This window comes from Zootoca vivipara, chromosome 7 (assembly GCF_965207765.1).
Source record: "Zootoca vivipara chromosome 7, rZooViv2.hap1.1, whole genome shotgun sequence".
Taxonomy (NCBI): domain Eukaryota; kingdom Metazoa; phylum Chordata; class Lepidosauria; order Squamata; family Lacertidae; genus Zootoca; species Zootoca vivipara.
Genome location: NC_142590.1, coordinates 74,558,391 through 74,576,818, shown reverse-complemented (window position 1 = coordinate 74,576,818; position 18,428 = coordinate 74,558,391). Strand labels below are relative to the sequence as shown.

General features: G+C 45.7%; 1 protein-coding gene across 2 annotated transcripts in view; it reads left to right on the top strand.

Annotated features, from left to right (window-relative positions):
• HNF4A (hepatocyte nuclear factor 4 alpha) overlaps nt 1-17,293 on the top strand; it is a 73,890-nt gene extending 56,597 nt beyond the window's left edge. For both annotated transcript variants that reach the window (XM_035121412.3, XM_035121411.3), the window contains exons 6-10: nt 4,188-4,275; nt 6,478-6,633; nt 7,384-7,620; nt 8,749-8,874; nt 9,748-17,293. In XM_035121412.3, the coding sequence (XP_034977303.1) occupies nt 4,188-4,275; nt 6,478-6,633; nt 7,384-7,620; nt 8,749-8,874; nt 9,748-9,890 (750 nt within the window). In that variant the 3' untranslated portion in view covers nt 9,891-17,293. The remainder of the gene's footprint in view (nt 1-4,187; nt 4,276-6,477; nt 6,634-7,383; nt 7,621-8,748; nt 8,875-9,747) is intronic.
• Nucleotides 17,294-18,428: the final 1,135 nt, after the last annotated feature.

Sequence of the window (18,428 nt, the reverse complement as noted above, 5' to 3'; positions counted from 1 at the left end):
GGTGAGATCTAAACCTCTGGAAAATAATGCTCTCTCCTCTTTCCTTCAGCTCTTCCATCGCAAGATATTTCTTCATGTTTGTTCAGTGTAGACAGATGGGCCCATCCCTATAAAGACACCCTTTCCCAAATCCTTTGGTTAATGTTTAGTGGTTGTTTGCTGCACAGCTGAAGTCCCAGTTGGCTATTAAGAAGCACCCATGTCACACTGAGTCTTAGTATTAACCTTAGTTTCCACAGATTTCTTCTTTTAAAAAACAGAAGTGGGACAGGAGATACAGAACATTCTTGAGGATCACTGAAGGGCATAAAGTGAAAGAATGCAATCATTAACAACAGAGCAAGAGTAGAGGGTTTAAGAGAAAAACAACAACCACGGGTTGCTCATCACAGCAAGATGTCCACAGTGGGCAGAGAAATTAATTATATTTCGGCTGCAATGCTAGACTTGGGAGGGTAGTCCAACATGTGGCCATTTGAGTGACCTTATGGCTCCCTAAGGTGGGACGCGGGTGGCGCTATGGTCTAAACCACAGAGCCTAGGGCTTGCCGATCAGAAGGTTGGCAATTTGATTCCCCACGACGGGGTGAGCTCCTGTTGCTCGGTCCCAGCTCCTGCCAACCTAGCAGTTCAAAAGCACGTCAAAGTGCAAGTAGATAAATAGGTACCACTACAGCAGGAAGGTAAACGGCATTTCCGTGCATTGCTCTGGTTCGCCAGAAACGGCTTAGTCATGCTGGCCGCATGACCCGGAAGCTGTCTGCAGACAAACGCTGGCTCCCTCGGTCAGTAAAGCGAGATGAGCGCTGTAATCCCAGAGTCATCCGCGACTGGACCTGATGGTCAGGGGTCCCTTTACCTTTTATGGCTCCCTAAGAGATCCCTAATGTCGCTGGATCCCAACCTCTGGATTGAAGGGCCAGCATTATTTTACTTGTTTACGAACTAGGCGCAATCCACCTTCACCTTTGCACATGTGTGCCCTCAGGAGAGGATCAGCGTAGGGCTCAATGGAGCATTCTTTCCCCCTCTGCAACTGGACCCTGGGAACAAGCATGCAAAGGGGGTGCTTGAGCACCTCTCACTTATGCATCTGCCTGCTGCTCTGTTCCAGGGCCTTTGTTGCATTCCTGCTTTCAGAACTCTGGTCCCCAAACATCCTAGCACTAAGGAGGAAGGCGGCTATATATCATTGTTATGTTAGTCTTCAGCCTCCACTGCCTTGCAGGATAACTCCGGAAGAAGAAAAGGCTAAGGAGTAAGTCCTACACAAATCCAGAGAAGAGTCCATAAGACGGTTGGATGGCACCTTGTACGCCTCCTTCTGGAAACTCCTGCAGCCAAGCTGGTCCCAAACATATTGCTCTGCTTTCCTTTGGACCATATCAGTGAGGTGGGAGGGTGTCTTGTCGTCTGCGCAGCCTAGGATCTCCATACACACTGTCCAGGCTTGCGCCCCGGGGAGGACACTTTAGTGCTGCTAATGCAGCAGACTGATTTCACCCCTGGAGGTGCATTCCATTGTCTCTTGAGACAGACAGGTGCCAACAACAACTAGTCCCGAGAAGTTGATGAAAGATCAGGCCACATTACCAAGCAATTTAGAGGTCCCGTCCCCCCCATATCCTGTTGAACATGAGACATACTGTGCCAGTTCCTGAAAAACTGAAGGGCGAGTACTTCCCTTGTGGGAATTTATAGGATGTGCTCACTAGCCTGCTGTTGTAAGTGATGCCTGGGATGCTTGTGGTGGCAAACACCAGTAGAGAAAGGGAAAGGAGACTCCATTGATCCCCTTCTCTAGGGAGAGCTGTGCATGTGCTCTAACAAGCAAGTTCCACAGGAATTGCTGTTCCTCCGTGTTGTGTTCCCACCTTGTTGTTTAGTCGTTTAGTCGTGTCCGACTCTTCGTGACCCCATGGACCATAGCACGCCAGGCACTCCTGTCTTGCACTGCCTCCCGCAGTTTGGTCAAACTCATGTTCGTAGCTTCGAGAACACTGTCCAACCATCTTGTCCTCTGTCGTCCCCTTCTCCTAGTGCCCTCCATCTTTCCCAACATCAGGGTCTTTTCCAGGGAGTCTTCTCTTCTCATGAGGTGGCCAAAGTATTGGAGCCTCAGCTTCACGATCTGTCCTTCCAGGGAGCACTCAGGGCTGATTTCCTTCAGAATGGATAGGTTTGATCTTCTTGCAGTCCATGGGACCCTCAAGAGTCTCCTCCAGCACCACAATTCAAAAGCATCAATTCTTTGGCGATCAGCCTTCTTTATGGTCCAGCTCTCACTTCCATACATCACTACTGGGAAAACCATAGCTTTAACTATACGGACCTTTGTCGGCAAGGTGATGTCTCTGCTTTTTAAGATGCTGTCTAGGTTTGTCATTGTTTTTCTCCCAAGAAGCAGGCGTCTTTTAATTCTATTTGCCAGGAGGTGATGGGACCAGTGGCCATGATCTTGGTTTTTTTGATGTTGAGCTTCAGACCATATTTTGCGCTCTCCTCTTTCACCCTCATTAAAAGGTTCTTTAATTCCTCCTCGCTTTCTGCCATCAAGGTTGTGTCATCTGCATATCTGAGGTTGTTGATATTTCTTCCGGCAATCTTTGGGATTCATCTAGTCCAGCCTTTCGCATGATGAATTCTGCATATAAGTTAAATAAGCAGGGAGACAATATACAACCTTGTCGTACTCCTTTCCCAATTTTGAACCACTCAGTTGTTCCATATCCAGTTCTAACTGTAGCTTCTTGTCCCACATAGAGATTTCTCAGGAGACAGATGAGGTGATCAGGCACTCCCATTTCTTTAAGAACTTGCCATAGTTTGCTGTGGTCGACACAGTCAAAGGCTTTTGCATAGTCAATGAAGCAGAAGTAGACGTTTTTCTGGAACTCTCTAGCTTTCTCCATAATCCAGCGCATGTTTGCTATTTGGTCTCTGGTTCCTCTGCCCTTTCGAAATCCAGCTTGCACTTCTGGGAGTTCTCGGTCCACATACTGCTTAAGCCTGCCTTGTAGAATTTTAAGCATAACCTTGCTAGCGTGTGAAATGAGCGCAATTGTGCGGTAGTTGGAGCATTCTTTGGCACTGCCCTTCTTTGGAATTGGGATGTAGACTGATCTTCTCCAATCCTCTGGCCATTGCTGAGTTTTCCAAACTTGCTGGCATATTGGGTGTAGCACCTTAACAGCATCATCTTTTAAAATTTTAAATAGTTCAGCTAGAATATCATCACTTCCACTGGCCTTGTTATTAGCAGTGCTTTCTAAGGCCCATTTGACTTCACTCTCCAAGATGTCTGCCTCAAGGTCAGCAACCACACTACCTGGGGTGTACGAGACCTCCATATCTTTCTGGTATAATTCCTCTGTGTATTCTTGCCACCTCTTCTTGATGTCTTCTGCTTCTGTTAGGTCCTTACCACTTTTGTCCTTGATTATGGTAATCTTTGTACGAAATGTTCCTTTCATGTCTCCAATTTTCTTGAACAGATCTCTGGTTTTCCCCATTCTATTGTTTTCCTCTATTTCTTTGCATTGCTCATTTAAGAAGACCCTCTTGTCTCTCCTTGCTGTTTTTTGGAAATCTGCATTCAGTTTCCTGTATCTTTCCCTTTCTCCCTTGCATTTTGCTTGCCTCCTCTCCTCCGCTATTTGTAAGGCCTCGTTGGACAGCCATTTTGCTTTCTTGCATTTCCTTTTCCTTGGGATGGTTTTCGTTGCTGCCTCCTGTATAATGTTACGAGCCTCCATCCATAGTTCTTCAGGCACTCTGTCCACCAAATCTAAATCCTTAAACCTGTTCCTCACTTCCACTGTGTATTCATAAGGGATTTGATTCAGATTGTATCTTACTGGCCCAGTGGTTTTTCCTACTTTCTTCAGTTTAAGCTGGAATTTTGCTATAAGAAGCTGATGATCTGAGTTACAGTCAGCTCCAGGTCTTGTTTTTGCTGACTGTATAGAGCTTCTCCATCTGTTCCCGCCTACAGAAAACAAATTCCCTTATGGGTCATGACGTTAGATGCCCAGCTTATATTGTGATCCTTTCAATCAAAGAAGTAGTTTAGCAAGCTGCAATTTCTGTGCTCTTCTTCTGCAGTTGTATCATCTCTCTCTCCCTCTGCCCTGCCATCTATCCTCCTCTTGCATCAGCCCTCTAATAATAGGCCTTTGTTTCTCCAGGTGGCTTTGCTACGGGCCCATGCAGGGGAGCACCTGCTACTGGGAGCTGCCAAGAGGTCGATGGTGTTCAAAGACATCTTACTCCTAGGTAAATGTGCATCATATAACAACATGACTCCCATCTCCTACTGTAATGTATTACTTTTTTTTCAGCATGGGGGTTTGGAAGGAAGCAGGCAATGTACTGTATTTTTTCCGTGTATAACACGCCTCCGGTTTTTTTGGTACTCAAAATTAAGAAAATGCACTATGCACTATTCATGTATAAGACGACCCCTTATTTTAAACTTCAAAAATCTAGGAAAAAAATATAATCTTATACACGAAAAAATACAGTAATCTGTCCGGTTTCTTTGTCACCCACCTCAGGGGCAGGAAACCTCAGTTTCATGAGCCAAATGCCCTCTCTGTCTGGCCCTTGGGATTCTCCCCAGGCCACACACCATCGTGAGCCACACCCCTCACCAGCCCTGCTTTGTACCGCCCCCTTGAATGTTTTTGCCAGGCTGGACTATGTCATTGAACTCTAATAATTCTTCTTGCTTGCTTGGATGTGTGTGTGTGTGGAAACTAGCCTACTGTACACAAAGGTGTAAAGGGCACATTTGTTGCTTTGCCCACTGTTGCCTCTGACCCCACCCAACACCGGGATATGGCTCCCTGAAAGGGAGTGTGGCCCTTGAGTGCAAAAATGTTCCCAACCCCTGATTTGATGGCTTTCAGTTATCTCTACAGTTCTGTAAGCAAACATAATAACATGGGGGGTATATTTAGGCAGGGTGATTTAAGATCTAAATGTGTGTTGCAAGAGGCATCACTCCTTTGTCCAACTTTGCAAGAACTTTTCACCAGAGGTAAAAGTGGGACGTAGGTAGACATTTTGAGTTGCGGTTCCTTTCTCCTGCCTTCAGCTTTGAAAAATAGAGAACCACCTCCCATCTGCCTCCAGCCTGAGCTACCCCCGCAAAGCAACACAACGTTGCAGCAGTGGGACTTTACCATAGCTGTCAACTTCCGGATTGGAAAATAAGGGATCAGCAGCGGCGCGGCACCAAAAGTCACTTCTGCGCATGTCCAGACATGCGCAGAAGTGACTTCCGGTGCCGGGCTGCCCATGTCCGCATGTCTGGGCACCAGAAATTGCTTCCGGGCATGCGCAGAAACTGGGCATGCGCAGAAACTGGGCATGCGCAGAGGTGATTTCCAGCAGCACTCGGCAAGTGAGCAAGCAGCCAGCCGGGAGCCAGGAGATTTACAGGGTATTTTACAATCCGGGCTTGCAGTGGGAAACAGATTTAAATTTGGGGGTTTTCTGCCAAAAACGGGAGGGTTGACAGCTATGGACTTTACAATGACTGAACTGGCTGAAAACTGACTCTCCCCACCCCCACAGGCCCCATCCAACTTTTTAAAAAAATGTTTTCGGTGGGTTTTGGAAGTAGAAAATCCATTTGCTCAATGCAAGCCATTTATAGAGTGGAATTGCTGGAGAGAAACATGTTTAGGATCCAGTTTAGACTTTAAAAATGCTGCTACTCCTCCTGAGTAGATCAGTGAGTCATTTTGGGGGGCAGTAGGAAAGGAAGCAAAAATCAGGATGGCCAGATACAAAAGAAGTCAGGGCTCCTGTACTTTCAGAAACAGTGCAGAAGATCTGTATTATGCCAGTTACATCTGTTTAAACTCCCCTTTCTACGCTACTGTCAAAGGTGCAGAAGTCCTGCCCTCGTTTGAACCTGAGCACCCTTTTTGTGGACTGGGGAATTAATTGTCCACTTCTGCTTCTTTGTCCTCTGAAAGAAAATAGTGGCGCAGTACAAAAATGTCATAGCTCAACAAATTCCTTCCCCAATTCCAGACATCTTGGATCGTACAATCGGCACGCAAGGCCTTGCTGATGTTGCCATCACTGGGGGCTGTCTAATTGGCAGTAACCTGTGCAGGGCCTTTTCAGTGGTGGTTCCCTGTTTGTGCAATACCCTCCCTAGTGAGATGCATTTTGTCTCCCTCCCTGTTAACTTTCAGGAGAAATTCAAAAACATCCATATTTTATTTACCCAGGCACTTGATGGCTGAAATGACACTGTTCCTGGAAACCTTGAGGTGCTGGCTGAGAATGTTTTAAATTGTTTTTAGAATGTTTTCAAATTTCTTTTGGTTGGTTTTTAAAAAATGTTTTATCATTGCTATGTATGCCACCCAAGAAGAAGGGGTTGTGATTTACAAATAGGGAACAGTGACCATTTTTTATAGAATTGGGTTTTAATTAAAACAAACAATTCTTCTGCAGGAAATGACCACATAATCCCCCGTAATTGTCCGGAGTTGCTGGAGATTAGCCGTGTGGCTGTACGCATCCTGGATGAGCTAGTCCTCACATTCCAAGAGTTGCAGATTGATGAAAACGAATACGCATGTTTGAAAGCCATCATCTTCTTTGATCCAGGTAGGTGTTGATTTTTCAGTAACTTGGAAGAGGCATCTAAGGCTGCTTCCATGCCCCAACCCCTTTAAGACTGCTGGCGAAATGCTTTTCTACAATGTGTGGGGAACAAAATTAAAATGAAGGTTCCACAGAATATAGGACTGTATTGTCTAGCAATGCCCTTCCTCATGGCCAAGTTCCTCCTTCCTATAATGTTTATTCATGAATAAGAACCATTCAGTAAGGTTCGCAACGACATGAGTGCAGGTGAGGGAAGTAGAGAAAATGAATAGAGAGGTGTGTTTTTTCTCCTAGAACACAGAACATCTGGCGAAGCCGAATGGGAGAAATTCAGGACAGGCAAAAGGAAATCATTCTTCACACAACATATAGTTAAAATCTGGAATATGTAGTGATGGCTGCCATCTTGGATGGCTCTAAAATGGGACTAGGTAAGGATGATAGATAACTAGTTAAGGCACAGGTGTCCTGTGTCGCATTTGTTTACCCCGTTTCATAAGCCGGAGTTGTCACAGCATCCCTGTTTGCTCTTATACAATTGGAACGCATGCAAAGTCTGTGTTAGTGCAGGATGAGGAGAACGAAACTGGCACACCTTCCCCAGTGCCTGCCAAAGGAGTTTGAGCAATGCAAGGAACAAACTGCTTCAGGAGACCACCCAGACCGGCCCAAGTCAATGGCACCTCCCACTTGAAACAGCATCTTTCTCGAGAAATGCCATAGTCCGTAATTTCTTACGGTTTTCCCCAGATGCTAAAGGGCTGAGCGACCCCATCAAGATCAAGCGAATGCGGTACCAAGTTCAGGTCAGCCTGGAGGACTACATCAATGACCGGCAGTATGATTCACGGGGACGCTTTGGGGAACTCCTCCTCCTCCTGCCCACCCTCCAGAGCATCACTTGGCAGATGATTGAGCAGATCCAGTTTGTTAAGCTCTTTGGCATGGCCAAGATCGACAACCTTCTGCAGGAGATGCTGCTAGGAGGTGAGTGTTGACCCTACAGGAAGTGGGGTTTTGGGGGGGGGGTTCGCTATTGAATTTCAGGGACCATCTTATTCAGCATCCATCCTGATTAGCATACACAAAACTTACACAGTGGTTAGACTACGTCCGGTTTTTATGGAGCATTGGTCACGATCGATTTATGAGGCCGTTATATGACAACGAGCATTCATCCTGATATGCGTACAGGACATCTCCTTAAGAGGCTTCAGGATCTTTGGGAAATCCAAGCATTTTGTGTTGCCCGATTCCGTTCAGGGCAGGGATCCTGTGCATTTAACTCAGTTAGGAACAAGCTGGATGTACTGTAGGGAACTGGGTCTGCCAAACAGCCGAGGGTGGACATGATTCGAAACAAAGTAGGCGAGAAGTTGCAGGGGAATAACAGTAGAGGGGATAGGCAGGTTAAGAACCCCTCATCTGCCGAGTCTCCATTTCAGAGGTCACAATCTCCCACCATAGCAAAGCTCTCCCACCAGCCTCACAGACCTGTCTGTGGAGAACCTATACAGACTGCCAGTGTTTTCACAGCATGTAAAGTGACATTTGCCTGGCGCCTGCTTCGTATAATACAGTCAGGTGGTTAAAAAAAAACACTATTCTGTTTTCTCAGGTTTTTAATCAATTAAACGTGGCTGGGTTGTTGGTTTTTTGAGCCACTTTGGAACTGGTATTGTTATACTATGGTACAGCGGTGCCTCGACTTACGAATTTAATCCGTTCCGAAGGCACCTTCGTAGGTCGAAAAAAATTGTAAGTCGAAAAGCGCCATTGGAAACGCGATTTCCCATAGCAATGCTTTGGAAACGGAAAAATTCGTAAGTCGAAGCAACCCCATCTAAAAATTCGCAAGTCGAAAAAACCCTATCTAAAACCGCCGCGGTTTCCGTTCGGAGGTCGAGAAATTCGTAAGTCCCATTTGCCCCATTCGTAAGTTGAAAAATTCGGTTGTCGATTCGTTCGTAAGTCGAGGTACCACTGTATTGCTTTGTGCTGTATTCTCTGTTTCATCGAATTTTGCATGTAACCATTTTACTGCATTTTAAAAAAAGAAGAACTATATCCGTATATTATGCAATACTCAGAATAATATATATATGTATAATTTAGGGTCATCGAGTGACACTCCTCACGCTCATCACCATGCTCTTCACCCGCACCTTATCCAGGAGAACCTGGGGACAAACGTCATTGTGGCCAACACAATGCCTGCTCAGATGCACAATGGGCAGCTGTGTGAGTATTCCTGCACAAGAGAACCAGCTCTCTAGGCGTGCCGTGTGTGTTCTGAGTCGTGGTAAACCGAGTAAGTGGAGCTAGTATGCAGATTTATCAGTTTGCTGGCGTAACGGGAGCAACATCTCCCATAATGCTCTGCTCTCCCGGTAGGAAAGGAGGAGGAAGGAGCCTCAGTCAGACTTTTCAGAAAGCACAATAATACCCCATAGGATGGTGTACATCGGGGTGGCCAGCTTCCAAGAGACTGTGATCTACTCGAGTTAAAAACTGGCAGTGATCTACCCCCTTTTGGGGGGTTCAGTAAAGTTGTTGAGCATTATTTTAGGAAGGAAAGCCCTGCTTTGGGTGGTTCAGGTCATTTTAGGGGTGCAGGGCAAAGATGTTTAGGGGAGCCAAAGTTTTTTAGCTTCTTTGGGGGGGAAGCCACTGATCTACCGGTGATCTACCACAGACATTCAATGATCTACCGGTAGATCACGATCTACCTGTTGGACATGCCTGGTGTACATGATTACATGAGTACGTGAAGAGGGAGAACACGCATCCTTCAAAGAAGAAGAAATATTTAAAAGGAAAGCGTTCGAATATTGATGGGACAAGAGCAGAAGGGAGTAATGTTTAATTTTCCCACTTTTTAAGAGGCTGCCTGAGTGTACGAGTACATAACAATATTTGGCATGTACATCTAATCAAAAGTAAAGACTTTTGGAAATGCTATTGAACCCGGTAGGAGTTACCTCTAAGTAAACATGCATTGTGTTGCACTGTTAACCTTCTTTTGATGTGATCCTTTATACTCTGACTGATCCTGTACAATGGCTTTTATATATACTGTATATATAACATATTTTTCTTTCTTTCTTTCAACAGCCACTCCCGAAACTCCCCAACCTTCTCCACCCGCTGGCTCAGGAGCTGAACAATACAAACTGCTTCCTGGGGCCATTGCAACTGTGGCCAAGCAGCCTAGTTCAATCCCTCAACCTGCCATCACGAAGCAAGAGGTCATCTAGCATCCAACCAAATGAATGTATCAGATGCCACAAAGACCACGATGAGGGAGACAAACCCTTTCTCATTCCCATTTTGATCACTCTGGAGGTTGAATATTCACAGAGGCATCCCAGGACACAAATGCATCAAACTGTTATTTGGAAATTGGATGGGGAGAAAGTCATCTTCCCCCAAACTGACTCTGCCTGCGGCTGTGGAGAACATCATTGCAGAACGTATGAACTAAGCTTGGTGGAAGGTCTTTATCCTATAGAGCCAAACCCCAAATTTCAAGGTGACTATTTCAAAAATTGCACTGACATGCTTTTTTTTCATCACTGCCACTGAGTTACACAATGTTATTGTGTTTATCAAATCTTAACTTTTTTTTATTTAAAAAAGGCATCTGAATGAAATGAAAGGGAGGGGTGAACACCTTCACTGCAGGATCTCTAAATAGCTACAAGCCCTCTCGTGACAATCCCAGGCAGGCATGGTGGTCCACACTAAGGAAGAGGCAGAAAGTTTGACCCGGATGTTGCAGAACTACAGCCTCTTTATTGCCTTCTCCACAGTTCCACTGCCTTGGGGCAGTAGCAGAAGCAGGGGCCAGGACTAGATGCTTCCAGTGATCTTCAGAAACAAACAAAATTCAGTGGCCAAAGTAGTTGGCGGTGCTTTTTCCACCTGATGACTGGTGATTTCTATGAGGAAGTAGCAGCTTGTTTGAACAAAGCATTGGCTTGCTGGATCAGACCAAGATCCATCCAGTCCAGCATTCTCTCCTTCAAACAGCCAGATGCCTCTTGGGCTCACAAGTGGCTCATGAAAGTGGATGGTCTTCTCTTGGCTATGCTCTTCTTTTCACGTGCATTGTCTCTGGACATGGAGGTCCCATGTCTGATAAAGTAGTCCTCCTTGGATTTGTCTAGTCCTTGTTGAGACAATAAGATTTACCTTGCTGCAACAGAGCCAAGGGTCCCTTTATTTGAGGGGATGCCTGTACAGTGGTACCTCGACTTACGAACGACTCGACAACCGAATTTTTCGACTTACGAATGGGGCAAATGGCCGCACGCTTACAAATTTCTCAACATCCGAACGGAAACCACGGCGGTTTTAGATAGGGTTTTTTCAACTTACGAACTTTTAAATGGGGTTGCTTCGACTTACGGATTTTTCCGTTTCCAATGCATTCCTATGGGAAATCACGTTTCCAATGGCGCTTTTCGACTTACGAATTTTTCGACCTACGAAGGTGCCTTTGGAACGGATTAAATTTGTAAGTCGAGGCACCACTGTATGTGGAAGTGATACACAGATGTCAGTTTCAATGTCATCCTTCATTCAACAGATAATTCAGTTGCATTAATGATGCCGGATTCCTCTGCTTCAGTGAATCTCCTAAGCAAGCGACCCACTGCCAGTCTCGTCCATTTCTCGTCCCTATTAATAATGATCCCAGGTGCTACATTGTTGGGAATTATGGAGAACAAATGAGGCAAAGATCTGAGGGAGACGCAGGTTCAAGGGTGGCACCAGCGAACCTTTCTCCTAGGCCTAGGGCACTGCCAAAGAGGTTGATAAGCCAGGGCGGCATGGGCCAAGGGCACTTTTTGCCAGAATTCACGCTGACAGAACTGTGATGCAAACCATCTCCTCTAGATGCAAAGTTTCCTACCTGATCTTAAGCCCTTGCTGCCGTGCCCCTTGGGTAGTATTCCCAGTTGTGAGTGGCAGCCATCTTGATGCACCCACTGTGTGTGGCAGCTCATAGGAACGCAACACGGACTGCCGTATACAGACCACCGGCCTCTCCAGCCTAGTATTATGCTGCAAGCCTGATGCAGACATCTTCCCCAATACTACAGCTAGAGACCCTTTTAAGTAGAGATGTTGGGAATTGGACCTGAGACCCTCTGAATGCAAGGCATGTGCTCTGCTACTGAGTCATCGATCCTCCCCTAAACACAAGAATTGGGGACCTCATTCCAATGAATATACAGCTGACAATCTTTTAAAAATGCCCTAGATCCGATGATATTTCAAAAGGAAACTAACTTACCTTCCCATTTTAATAGTAGTAGTAGTAATAAATTTATATTTATACCCCGCCCTTCCCAGTTTAGAAACCAGGCTCAGGTTTCTGATTAAAAACGACTTTAAAAACAGCTTAAAAACAGCATAAAATACAACATCAATGTAGCATCGCCAGGGCTAAGTGGCCAAGTTAGTCCTGCTCAGGCCAGCAAGGAGACCAGGGAAGAGTTTTAATGTGAGGACCCAGAAGGGTTTCTTCATAAAAAAAGGGAAGGGGGAAAGGAACGGGGGATCAGGCTAAATTGAAAGCCAGATGGAATAACTCTGTCTTACAGGCCCTGCGGAAGGAGATCAAGTCCCGCAGGGCCCTAGTCTCATGGGACAGAGCATTCCACCAGGTCGGTGCCATCACTGAAAAGGCCCTGGCCCTTGTAGAGGATAATCTGGCTTCTTTAGGGCCTGGGACCCTTAAGCTGTTATGATTTGTGGACCTTAGGGTCCTCTGCGGGGCATACCAGGAGAGGCAGTCCCGTAAGTACAAGGGTCCGAGGCCGCATACCTCAGCAAACATGAGGGCTCGGACTCATTCTGTGTGAGGATAATTTTTAAATTCAATCTAAGCAGTTAGGCCAAAAGCAGGGGTCAGCAAACTTTTTCAGCAGGGGGCCGGCCCACTGTCCCTCAGACCTTGTGGGGGGCCGGACTATATTTTGAAAAAATAATAATGAACGAATTCCTATGCCCCACAAATAACCCAGAGATGAATTTTAAATAAAAGGACACATTCTACTCATGTAAAAATACCAGGCAGGCCCCACAAATAACCCAGAGATGAATTTTAAATAAAAGGACACATTCTACTCATGTAAAAATACCAGGCAGGCCCCACAAATAACCCAGAGATGAATTTTAAATAAAAGGACACATTCTACTCATGTAAAAATACCAGGCAGGCCCCACAAATAACCCAGAGATGCATTTTAAATAAAAGGACACATTCTACTCATGTAAAAATACCAGGCAGGCCCCACAAATAACCCAGAGATGCATTTTAAATAAAAGGACACATTCTACTCATGTAAAAATACCAGGCAGGCCCCACAAATAACCCAGAGATGCATTTTAAATAAAAGGACACATTCTACTCATGTAAAAATACCAGGCAGGCCCCACAAATAACCCAGAGATGCATTTTAAATAAAAGGACACATTCTACTCATGTAAAAATACCAGGCAGGCCCCACAAATAACCCAGAGATGCATTTTAAATAAAAGGACACATTCTACTCATGTAAAAATACCAGGCAGGCCCCACAAATAACCCAGAGATGCATTTTAAATAAAAGGACACATTCTACTCATGTAAAAACATGCTGATTCCTGGACCGTCCGCGGGCCGGATTTAGAAGGCGATTGGGCCGCATCCGGCCCCTGGGCCTTAGTTTGGGGACCCCCTGGGCCAAAGTCACGCCGACATCACATGTGATATATGTTGCCTACTGTGTAATTTTGTTGGCATTTAAAACACAGCTGAGAAATGCCATTATCTGCACACTGAAACACACCCCAGGGGCATGTTTACACCATCAGTTATTCTCAGTTAAGAAGCCCTGATTTTTCATCAAACTGATTTATTTAGCACATTCAAGGAGCAAGTAAGAAACTGACAGCTGAAAGAGAATCAAAGGCTACTGAAAAGATCAGGGGCTCGTGATTTGCCTCTCTTTTATCTCAGGATAAGCATAACAATAGTTGAATTCTTCTCTGATGAGTAAAATTTCCTGTTTCTTGGAGATGGCAGGCATCATCCATAAGACAATTTCAGAGATGCAAGAATCCCTATGAGGTGACCTTCCCCTGCCCAGTGTTTATATGGTAAACTATAGGGTGAGATTACAAATGCTTTTAAAGGAAACTTAAGAATTGCCAGCCTTTTGGTGCTAGTGAGCACACTGGGAATTTCGAGAAAGCGCTGTGGGTGCCAGTTGCAAAATCCACAAGGGTGTGAAATGTAACAAAAGCTGCACCCACAGCTAAAAGAGCAGAAAAAGAGGCAGAGCCACAAAGTAATGTGCTGTTGCCCCTGCTCCAGTCAATGGAAAAATGCACCTCTATCTGCCATTGCCACACTCACAAAGGGAAGTCCTCTGAAGTCTCTTAAATTTCAAACAAATGGGAGGGTGGGTGACTAGTCCCGGCATCCAATGAAATGTGACCATGTTTAAAGGTATGTGTTCGATGTAGGAGAGGCAGGAAGAGCAAACGGTCCTTTGTGTCCTGGATTTTTGAGGGGATATTTACTGAGACCTTCCATAAACACCATAGGAAGTTCAGGTGGACACACTAGTTGCCTGCAGATACCACACTGGTGGCTCGTGGTGGCTGTTCCATTTCAGAAACGCTCTCGTGAAATGGCCCAGGGTGGCTGCTGAAAATATTTATTAATTTTATAGAAATATTTCACTCCAGGGAGTACCAAAGCAATTGACAACCACAAAAAAATAACAAAGCAATAAATAATAAAATATATCAGTCAAATAATATCACAGAATCATAGAATTGTAGAGTTGGAAGGTACCCCCTAGGGTCATCTAGTCCAACCCCCTGCAATGCAGGAATCTCACCTAAAGCATCCGTGACAGATGGGCATCCAACCTCTGCTTGAAAACCTCCAAGGATGGAGAGTCCACAACTTCCCAAGGGACACTGTTCCGCAATCGAACAGCTCTTACTGTCAGAAAGTTCTTCCTGATGTTTAGTTGGAATATCCTTTCTTGTAACTTGAAGCCATTGGTTTGAGTCCTACCCCCCAGAGCAGGAGAAAACAAGCTTGTTCCCTCTTCCATGTGACAACTCTTAAGATATTTGAAGTTGGCTATCATATCTCCTCTCAGTCTTCTCTTATCCTAAACATACCTAGCTCCTTCAAGCGCTCCTCATAAGGCTTGGCTTCCAGACCCTTGACCATCTTGGTTGCCCTCCTCTGCACATGTTCCAGCTTGTCAACATCCTTCTTAAATTGTGCCCAGAATTGGACACAGTATTCCACGTGTGGTCTGACCAAGGCAGAATATTACTTCCCATGATCTGGACACTATACTTCTGTTGATGCAAAATAGCATTAGCTTTTTTTTGCTGCTGCATCCCACTGTTGACTCATGTTAAGCTTGTGGTCCACCAAGACCCCTAGATCCTTTTCACATGCAGGGCCGGCTCTAGGGGTAGTCTCGGTGGCGCGGGGCACCAGGGCGCTGGGTCGGCAGGAGGGCGCTGCGCGGCAAAGCCGCACGGAAGCCATGCTGTGCGCTGCGCCCGCCCACCAGGGCGAAGGCACCGGAGCGATCTCCGCGCCACGGCGCCCGACCGGCTTGAGACGGCCCTGTTCACATGTACTGCTAGTAAGCCAGGTGTCCCCCATCCTATATCTGGTTCTTCCTTGCCTAAGTGCAGAATCTTACATTGGTCCCTATTGAAATTCATTTTGTTAGCTTGGGCCCAGTTCTCCAATCTGTTAAGGTCATTTTGAATTATGATTCTGTATTCTACAGTATTAGCTACCCCTCTCAGTTCGGTGTCATCTGTGAATTTGACCAACAAGGTGCTAAAATCTAAATCTGGCAATAATGGTCTGGAAATGCCGAAGCAAAACAATGACTTTTCAGAAGCATGCTGGAAGCATCTGACACTTGGTACCTGCCTAATCTCCATGGTGAGGAAGGTGCCACCACAGAGAAGGCTCTTTTCCTTCCCATTGTATGTGGTATGGAGTTCACCAGTTGAACTTCTGCCTGCCATGCAGACAACAGAGCCTCCTCTATTGAATGCCTTATTCTCAACATCCAGGATTAAGTTTCTTCCTTCAGCTGTTTTTCTGACTTCTGTTCCATGTGGCTACATATCAGTGCCAGAGCCTCCGTTTTCTCCCCATCTGTCATAGTGCACCAGGGAGTAGACTGCACTCGGTGTCCTTGTCTGTCCTGAGTCCTCAGCTGCAAACTGTTCCAGCCAGAGAAAGTTAATGGAAATAGAATAATTAAAGTCTCGTTCTGCAACACCAGATATGATGCCTCTCGTTGTTAGGAGCCAAGGCAGCTAGCAAGGAAGGGTGTCTGAAACTTATTTGGCGTACGTGCAGACTAGAGTAAAGTTTATCTTGGGATAACCACCTCCAAACATGTACACAGTGCTATATTTCTAGAAAAAGAGGTGCCGGAACTCACCTTGTTTTCTTATAATGGCAATGGCGCCCACCTGAGAGGTGCCAGAGCTGAGTCCCTGCAAGTTCCATCTGAGAAAAAGGCCTGAGTGTACAGATCTACTGAAGTGTTGGATTTGGGAAAGAAGTTGTAAACAAGAATCTTTTTCCCAGAGTCCAAATTCAATCTTCATTATCCAGTGATGTCCTGCCCTCTTCTGCTTCCTCTTGCTGAAACCCTAATAGATACTGACATTGTCCCTTAATTTTACAGAAGAAACATCCAATTTAATTTGTCCAGAATGCAGACGGACCATAATAATATTCAAATGTGGGGGCTGAAGGTCTGTAGCTCAGTGGGAGAGCACATTCGTACCTTCCCCAGGTAGACATGGAAATGATATATATCAGAAAGCTTGGAGAACAGCTGTCGGTCAGTGTACACAATACTGAAGCAGATTGATCAGTGACCTGAACTCAATAAAAGGTTACCTTCCTCTGTTCCCTTGAAAGGATGAGCACAGCGCTCTCTGCTGATCATCTGCTTCATTATCACATGTCATGGCCGAGAAAAGAAAGACCAACTTTCCAAAAAGGGCACTGACTGGGGAATAGGACTGTTTGTGATAAATACTCACTGGTGGCTTTCAGGTTTTCTGTCTTTTGTGGAACCCCTTCTGCTAAGGAACTCTGTGTACATCTGCCACTGAATCTCTGTGTATTGCAGAGGATTTGAAGAATGAGGTAACGCCCTAGGGTGCAAGCCGAGATCAAATGGGTTACACACTAGCCCAAACTGTTGGGGCTTTAAAGCACTGTTTGAGGCTATTTGAAAGCTCTTTTGCAAACAGCCTGTGCTGCTCTTTGAACCTCTGGTTTGCAGGCAACCAAACTGAGCAGGATTTCAGTCTTGCTCATCCCGGTGCTTTGGCTGCATGCATCCAGTTCCCAAAAATCAACACCCCCTGCACCATCTAGCTGATTTCACCAGTGCTATTTTTCTAGAAAAGTGGTGCTGGAACTCACCACAAACACCTCCTTTGTTCTCTTATCATGGCAAGGGAGCCCACCTGAGAGGTGCCGGAACTGAGTTCGGCTGAAAAAAGCCCTGGATGTTACCCCTCATCAGAGCGATGCCAGCTGATTGGCAGATGGGTTTAAAAAAAAAAAAAAAGCCTCACAGACCAACGTTTAACTCCTGGAGGTCCAATAGGTAAAGGTAAAGGGACCCCTGACCATTAGGTCCAGTCGTGACCGACTCTGGGGTTGCGCGCTCATCTCGCATTATTGGCCGAGGGAGCCGGCGTATAGCTTCCAGGTCATGTGGCCAGCATGACAAAGCCACTTCTGGCAAACCAGAGCAGCACATGGAAACGCCGTTTACCTTCCCGCTGTAGCGGTTCCTATTTATCTACTTGCATTTTTGATGTGCTTTCGAACTGCTAGGTTGGCAGGAGCTGGGACCAAGCAACGGGAGCTCACCCCGTCACAGGGATTCGAACCTCCGACCTTGTGGTCAGCAAGCCCTAGGCTCAGTGGTTTAACCACAGCGCACCTGGGCTGCCCTGCAAATTGGAGATTCCTCACCACGGACTAGACCTTATTGTGCCTATCACCCTATGTGAATTGAGAACATGCCCTGTCTCCCGCCCCCCACCCCCAATGTGCAGGACAGGGGAAGATCAGAAGGGGTGAACTAATGACGTTGCTTTTCTGCTGTTGCAGCTGCTGCTGAGATTCCATAAAATGACAGTTGAGACCCCTCTGTGTGATTGCATAACATGTCCCTGAGCCACTGAGCTATGACCAAAGGTCCCATCCCTCTTTCCTCTTTCCTGGAAGTTACGTCCATCACTTCATATCTTCTCTTCAAAAGTATCATGGGGGTTCCTTGGAACAGTTGGAAAGAGACTGCTGTAGAAGGTAGATAATAAGCGAGTGCTATCTCATTGAATTCAAGAACTGGAATTATAGTTCGGGGGGGGGTATTAGCTTGTTTTGCAAATTCCGTGGAGTTGTCTCCTTGTAAGAATAGTCCTAACTGCCAAAAAAAAAAGACCTCAAGCAGGATCATTGACTGGAATAAACGGACCAATGGATATTAACTGAGGTCATCTCATTTACACCTTTTAAGGGATTATACCCTTTACTTCATATGCAAAAATAAACACCCTGCCAGCACACCATGGGTGTCAAAGTATTCTAATGTTTGCCAGACACGACTGTGTTATGCTATGTAATTTATTGTAATGATGGGTCAGATCATCCCCCCTTAAATTATTGTGTAAATCATATTGATTATGTGTAATTGCAAAATTGAATG